At 48.4% G+C, this 7,341-nt stretch overlaps 2 protein-coding genes across 2 annotated transcripts; one reads left to right on the forward strand and one right to left on the reverse strand.

Annotated features, from left to right (window-relative positions):
* Nucleotides 1–533: 533 nt before the first annotated feature.
* LOC125551061 (mRNA-decapping enzyme-like protein) lies at nucleotides 534–4,853 on the forward strand. The gene is made up of 8 exons (XM_048714211.1): nucleotides 534–837; nucleotides 945–985; nucleotides 1,062–1,111; nucleotides 2,009–2,153; nucleotides 3,566–3,622; nucleotides 3,694–3,814; nucleotides 3,996–4,457; nucleotides 4,539–4,853. Exons 1-8 carry the CDS (start codon nucleotides 655–657, stop codon nucleotides 4,590–4,592), a joined length of 1,113 nt encoding a protein of 370 aa, XP_048570168.1. The 5' UTR covers nucleotides 534–654; the 3' UTR covers nucleotides 4,593–4,853.
* Nucleotides 4,854–5,050: 197 nt separating this feature from the next.
* Nucleotides 5,051–6,499, reverse strand: LOC125551062 (probable F-box protein At2g36090). Its single transcript, XM_048714212.1, has one exon. It carries the CDS (start codon nucleotides 6,246–6,248, stop codon nucleotides 5,262–5,264), a length of 987 nt encoding a protein of 328 aa, XP_048570169.1. The 5' UTR covers nucleotides 6,249–6,499; the 3' UTR covers nucleotides 5,051–5,261.
* Nucleotides 6,500–7,341: the final 842 nt, after the last annotated feature.

The following is a 7,341-nucleotide window of genomic DNA, read 5'->3' on the forward strand; positions in this document are numbered from 1 at the left end:
AACCGAGAAAGAAAGAAATAAAAAAATTAAAAAGGATGAAAAGAAAAAACAGTTAAAACAGAGAATAACATGACGAAAAGCTTTGGAAGAAGTAATAAAATAGTGAAAATTGAGTAAGAAACAAAGAAGAACAGTTAAAAACGGAAACCCTAAAAAGAAAAAAAAAGGCTGAGAACCCTAGGAAACCAGCAAACGAAGAGCAGCGAGCGAGCGAATTCCATCCAAAAACCAGCGAACAAAAAAAAGCACAAAACTGGGCTGGTCCAATAGGTACACCGGAGAGGACAGTGGTTGAGCGAGACAGACAAAAGTCTCGCGTGAAGCGAGATATAGTTGCCGCGGTCACGTAGGGGCTCCCAAGCTGATTTTCGGGACAAAGGATGGGCCAAGCCACACAGAGAGGGGCCTCTATAGTCTATACCTGTTACACAGTGGCCGAGCCCATGGACCCCGACCCCGTCCGGCTCCTGCATCGTCGGTCCATCCACGTCCCATCCTGTGCTGTCTGCTGCGGCGACTCTTCCAGAAATTACAGTCCGTCCCCGTCCCCTCCCCTCCCCCTCCCCCCCTGCTCCAAACTCCCAAGCTCCCTACTCGATAGCTGCAGCCTGCAGCTCCCCTCAGATCCACCGCCGCCCACTCGGAGATTGATCGATGCCGCCGCCGCCGCCGCCGACTAACGGGGGGAAGTTGACCCCGAACCTGGCGATGGACGCCGAGGGCACGCGCCTGCTCAACCTCACCGTCCTGCAGCGTCTCGACCCCGCCGTCGAGGACATCCTCATCACCGCCGCCCACGTCACCCTCTACGACTTCAACATCGACCTCAATCAGTGGGTCAGTCACCTCCCCCCCTCCCCTCCCCCTCCCCCTCCCCCTGTCTCGCCCCCCGTGATTCACCGAAAACCTGATCCGATCCGGTTTGCTTGCCTTGTATTGCGCAGAGCCGCAAGGACGTGGAGGGGTCGCTGTTCGTCGTGAAGAGGTGAGCGAGGGTTGATAGAATATTGTGTGCGGCTGCGGCTGGGATCTGAATATCTGATTGGTTTCTCCTGTTGTAGGAACACGCAGCCGAGGTTTCAGTTTATCGTCATGAACAGGCGGAACACGGGTACGTTTCTGCGATCTAAGTCCATCCACTCAGCCGTGTGACTCAGGCATTGCGGGTTACGGACGATCGCGATTAGAAAACATATTGCTTGCTTTTTGGGTAGCTAATAAAGCGCGAGGTCTCCAAGATGATAGATAATTAATACAGTTTTACTAAAGCACAACTATAGGTTAACCAATGCTCTTATGAAGTCAAACTATTCCAGTTCGGCCACACTACAACGTTGGCTACTTACAAAAAGCCTGATGGGCCACTGAAACAATCATGATACCCCAATCTTTCTGCTTGGCAGACTCTATTTTCTCAAGAAAATTCAACTTGACAAACCCAAACTTATCACTAGTAAACTTAAGAGCATTCTACTCGGAAAATACAGCCTTTTTGTTAAGATCTTCTCGCGCGAAACCCCAATACCTTCCACTCGGCAAACTCTAAATTTTCAGATTGAAACCTTAATCTCTCCACTCTGGGAATGTAAAATCCTAACTGAACGCAAGGAATAGAACTGTATGAAGTAGAAGACTAGTAATCTTGTTTACCATTCCATGTGGCGAGACTTGGCTAAAAAAGAGATTTGTTCCATGTGATCACACATTGCCACAAAAGATCACCACAAAGAATGAAGCAAAGGGGATAACTAGCCAAGTTACTTCGCTTGTACAGACCAACAAATACTATGGTGTGGTTGCCGATGCTAGCTTGCTCGCCTGCAGGTCATTTTAAAGTTTTGCATCCTGTTTGATAGTTACGACTTCCAGTTGGAAGAAAAATTCTCCTTGTATCTATCTAACAAAAGTTGGCTAGGACTAACAGCCGGCCTCTTATTTCTAGATGATTTATGAATGCTCATATTGTTTAGTTCATTCATGAGAACTTCAATATTGTTTCTCTTCTCAGATAATCTGGTGGAGGATTTATTAAGTGATTTTGAATACGAACTTCAACCTCCATATTTGTTGTACCGGAATGCTGCACAAGAAGTAAATGGTATTTGGTTTTACAATCAGCAGGACTGTGATGCTGTAGCAAATCTCTTTGGAAGGTATGACTTTTCATATATCATATGCTCATGTTGGAAGCCTCCTTTTCATGGCTCGGATGTTTATTGAAAACCATTTGTGAGTGTTACTGGATCATACTATTTTTTTGTAAAACTAGACTAATCATGTGCCAGTACCATGACTAAGTTTCGAGATCTTATGTGTTTCAACTCTAGCCTAGCCCAACTTGTTTGGGACTTGTTGTTGTTGTTGTTGTTGTTGTTGCTGTAGACTATCTGATCTTGTCTACTTTAGATTGGATTCAGACCAGAAATGCATGCCCTAAAAGCTGCAACTATCCATGACGGACTCACGGCCTAACAAATGGAAATAATGGTGTGGCTGGATTGCATGTTTGTAGAGACAATAGGACTTTTGTGATGCGAAAATTTTGAAGTTTCTAATGAAAACTGACGGACAAACTGTAGAAGTCATTATATTTTACCTTTTTTTGTTTCTGCCGACATATACACATATTAGGGCATCTCCAGTAGCTGCAAGATGCTTGTTGGTAAATTTGACATGTAAGCATCTTTGATGACTTGTCAAGTAATAAATGAAGAGCGAGTGTGAGGTTGTATGAAAATGATCCAACACCTTGTGCACAAGCTCCAAGGTAAAGAAAGAGAGCAAGCTTCCATATTCACTCACGTCCTATTGTTCAACCATTCATACAACCACTGGAATACTTGTATGATACATTGTTGGTTGATGACATGGATATATTTACCAGCAAACTAACCAACAAATTGTTGGAGATGCTCTTAGTGATACAGTAACTGATTCTGATCTGATCTTATGGCAACATGTAAACATTAAACAGGTAGTACTGTGGCTTCCTCCTTTTTCTTAGGGAACCAGAAATAGCTACACAGTTACTTATGCCTCGGGAACAAACTTTTCTCGGTGGCAACCGCAGTTTTGCATCCTAACGAGTGAAAATTCCTTGACCATGTTAACGGTTTGGAAATTAATAAAATCTTGTGAAACTTTCTGCATGTAAGGACTCTAGGAGCATCATGCTCTTATATTCAATCGAATGGGGCGTTACTATCATATAATTGGAAGTTTTCGAAAGGATTAACATGATTACCTGCCCGGGTGTCATTACCTTACCTCTGCACTGGACAAAATAGAGGAGAATCTTTTTCCTTTTTTAACAATTCGTCCACTGTCTGCAAATCATGCTTCATTATTTCGCTTAGTTCAAAGCATTAGTATGTATAACTATTAGATGTCTAACATGGGTGTGAATAATTAGGATTGATTAATCATGAACCGAACTTTGTCTTGTTGATGTCCATGTATCTTTAGGTTTTTTACTAGTATTATATTTTGGCATGTGGGTAAAATTATTAAAATGAAAATTTGTGAACATGTTTCCTTGAGTTTTTTAATTCCATTTTCCTTGCAGGATACTTAATGCTTATGCCAGAGTACCTCCAAAAGCTAAAGTGCCCTCCACCAAAAGGTTTTTTCCCCTCGACTGTTCATGGGAGATGTTTTGATTGACTTATGCTGAATTCTTCTAATATATCACAGCGAGTTTGAGGAATTGGAGGCTGTTCCTACATCCGCTGCTATAGATGGCCCCCTTGAACCACCGCCAGCATCCACTCTCATTTCTGATACTCCTGATGAATCACTTGCTAATTACTTTGGTGTATGTTCTCTTCCTATTTCGTTTTGTTTTCTTCTGAATAATTTTCTGTTTCTCGCACTGCTCATGAAATAGTATATGCAGCATCTTTGGACTGTCATCTGAATATCTGAATTAAAACACCATCGTTGCATTTTGGTTCTGTGTGTAGTGTACTGAATTATTCTTCTATACAAATATATAGGGTGCTGCAAGCATTGGGAGTGTATCAAGTGGGTCAATGGTTGGAAGAGCTCATCCATCCACTGAAACCACTGCGGCTTCCCACACGCCATTGATTATGCCTTCTGCCGCCCAGTCGCACCAAATACACCCTCCTTTTGGAGGTTCGTCAGCTCCACCACTGCCCCTCCAGGACACTAATGCCCATGCTAGCCATTCAACAAATCTTGTAACACCGGCATTCTTTGCTCCTCCATCATCCTCTTCTGCATCACTAGCTCCGCCGATTTCATCAATGATGCCGACAGCGCCACCTCTTCATTCAACTTCATCATCTACTCAACATCCTCAGTACGGGCATGGCGCCCCTCTACTCCAACCTTTTCCACCACCTTCACCACCTCCATCCTTCGCCCCTGCACACAACGACGGCTCTGTTATTTCACGGGATAAAGTTAAGGACGCCCTCCTGAGACTTGTTCAGGTATGTTCCTCGTTAAAAATTACAATATGTACTGTATGTTCTTTTACATGCTTCTAACTCTGGTGTCATGTTTCCCAACAGAGTGACCAGTTCATCGATTTAATTTACCGGGAGTTGCAGAATGCACATATGTAGACTGCTTCCTAGGTGTCTTGTTGCTCGCTGCCGCGACAAGAGTGTTTCTGTTCTCTGTGAGTTTTGTACGCTGGTTCTGGAACTTCTGTATAGCTTTGTATTGATGTGTTGATGTAGATTCTTTATAGCTATGGATGGTAGTACTTATGGTCTTCCTTGTTTACAAATGACTGTCAATGTCATTACATTTATGTGTAATTGGAAAAAAGGAGTTTGTAAGGATGTTATGATATCATCATTTTCGTGTGTTTTACTGAGCAATCATCTCGGTCAGCATCAGGGTTTCTTGGAATGCAAATATTAGTGTGATTTACTGGACAGTTATTAACTATGCATCAGATTATGAAGTAACTTTCTTTACCAATTTGAGCTGTGGCCTACCAATAAGTTCTATTGAAGCTTGGCAAAACCTTTGCTCCAGAGACCTTTTTAAGAGTTTCACCAACTAAGCTTCAAAATTAGAAGTCCTACACTCCCAACTTTCAACGGTATCTTCTCAAGTTCCCCTTTCTGAAAATTAATGCAAAGAAGATAACTCTTGGCCCTGCGCTACAGTACATTTACATTGCGGCAGCGACCCTCTGTCCCTGTGTAACCTACTGGACGAACACGTATTCACATTCCTCGCACGTGTGAGCAAACCTTTACTACTAGTCGATGCGCGCGTGCTCACCGGCACGTGAGCATCACCAGGAACCCGACGAACGCCGCCGCTCCGACGCCGGAGCAGCAGAGGTCGACGAGCCCCTCCCGCCTCGCCTTCCATTCCTTTCGCGCGCTCTTCCCTTTCACCAACTCCCCATACTGCCGCGCCGCCTGTGCCTCCGCCTCCGCGCCCCGGCCCTGCCTCGGGGCGGCCATGGCCGCGGCGACCGCCGCCAGCCCGTCCCGCCCGCTGACGCCGCCGCCGTCGCCGTCCTCCACGCACAGGCTGACCTCCCGGACGTGCCCAAACCGGTCGTCGCACGTGACGGCCGCGTCCAGGGCGACGCCGCCGAGCACCACGGTGAACCGCGCCACGGTCTCTCCCGTGAGCCAGCTCCGGTCAACGGACACCGGCCGCCGGCTGGAGGCGTTGACCGCCCGGCCTGACGTCGGGTCGAGAAGCAGCCAGCTTAGCGTCAGCTCCGCCGGCGTGATCGAGGACGCTGCCGAGAAGCCCTCCTGCAGGAGCGCGTCGACGCGGAACGGCGAGCCCAGGAACCACGCCGACGAGGCGTCCGTCTCCACCACGCGCGACATGATGCAGACCCCCTTGTGGTGCAGGTCCACGGCGGAGACGAGCCGGCTGGGCAGGGCGGGCGCGACCGTGGCCGTGGCCGCCGCCGCCGCTGTCGCTGGGAACGGGAACGCGTCGGCGAAGAGCGCCCGGTGGAAGCCGTCACCGGTGCCGCGGCAGCAAGAATTGTCGAGGAGGCCGGCGACCGACGGCCACAAGGCGAGGCAGAGTCCGCGCCATGTGTCGGGGTCGGTGGCGAGGTCGTGGAAGCTGGAGCTCGCGCAGCCGAGCGCCGCCAGCGACGCGCCGTCGAGCCGGCGGAGCACGAGGGACAGCACGTCCGTGGGGAGGTCCTCGATGACCGTCTCTGCCGCGCCGCCGCACGCCGGAGAATCGTAGTTCATCATGCTCTCCTCAGTTTGACTACTCGCCGCCATGGTGGACACACACGAAGCTCGCACCGGTGCAATTCCTTTCGTCCTGTGCGACCTGTGAATTGGTTATGCACCTGTGAATTGAGTATGTTTATAACTTTGTGTGTGTAGAGTATATATATACTCCTACTTATATAGTGAGTAAGGTGAGTGATCACGGTCTGAAAGCGAGAGGTTCCTTTTGTACAACTGATCAACTCTGAACTTGCTTGCGTTGCCCAGAAGCAAAGGCCGGAATAAAATAAATGAAAAAGCAAATGTCCTGATTTTCTGGGTTTGTTTTATCACTCACTGACGAATGGGCCGTGCCGTTCTATCTCCTTGGACTGACGTGTCAGCCAAGGATTCCTCCTGCCATATAGAAAAGGCCAAGTTGCTCAATGCAAAGGTGTTTCTAGTCTTGTGGGTGATGCTGTGGGATGGAGTCCACACGTCACGCGTACATCTTAAAAGGGAGAAATCAAACCGGCACAAGCGGACTCGGGGAGACGGACATGGCGGCGTTGCCGTGCGTTACAGAACTCGGCTTCGCACCTGTAGCTCGTATAAAAATGTGAAATCGTACGGAGCGATCCCACCGTACGTGTCGGGATGGCAACGAAGCCCCCGCGTAGCGCTGTCTGTTTCGCTGAAAACATGCGTGTTCCAGGGTTGTAGAAAAATTTCCTTCCCCGCCTCTGGAAGCGGTACTTCAAACTAACACCGTGATAGCTGATAGGAGTATTTTCTTGGCCGGGGGTGTATAACGGTGTCTACAACTAACTTGTTAGAGCAACTCTAAACCCTCGACCCACAAAATAGTCGTCAACATGCGGATCGACATAGAAAATCCCGTCCAAACAGATCCCACAAACGCGGCCGGCCCGTAAAATTTTTTGAGGAGCGCGGCAAAATCTTGGCCCTAACCCGCAAATACGCAGGTTTCCGCTTCGCCCCTACGATGCCCCGTATCGTAGTGAAGCGGTTGGCGGGAGGGACATTTCAACCCGCGCCCTTTGCCTCATCCTTCCGCCGTCGCTCGCCATTGGTTCCGTCCGTCCGCTGCCGGCGATTTCGGCCTAATCTGCGGGCGGAGTCGCGCCGCGGGGGCGTCCCC

Source organism: Triticum urartu, chromosome 4 (assembly GCF_003073215.2).
Source record: "Triticum urartu cultivar G1812 chromosome 4, Tu2.1, whole genome shotgun sequence".
Classification (NCBI taxonomy): Eukaryota; Viridiplantae; Streptophyta; class Magnoliopsida; order Poales; family Poaceae; genus Triticum; species Triticum urartu.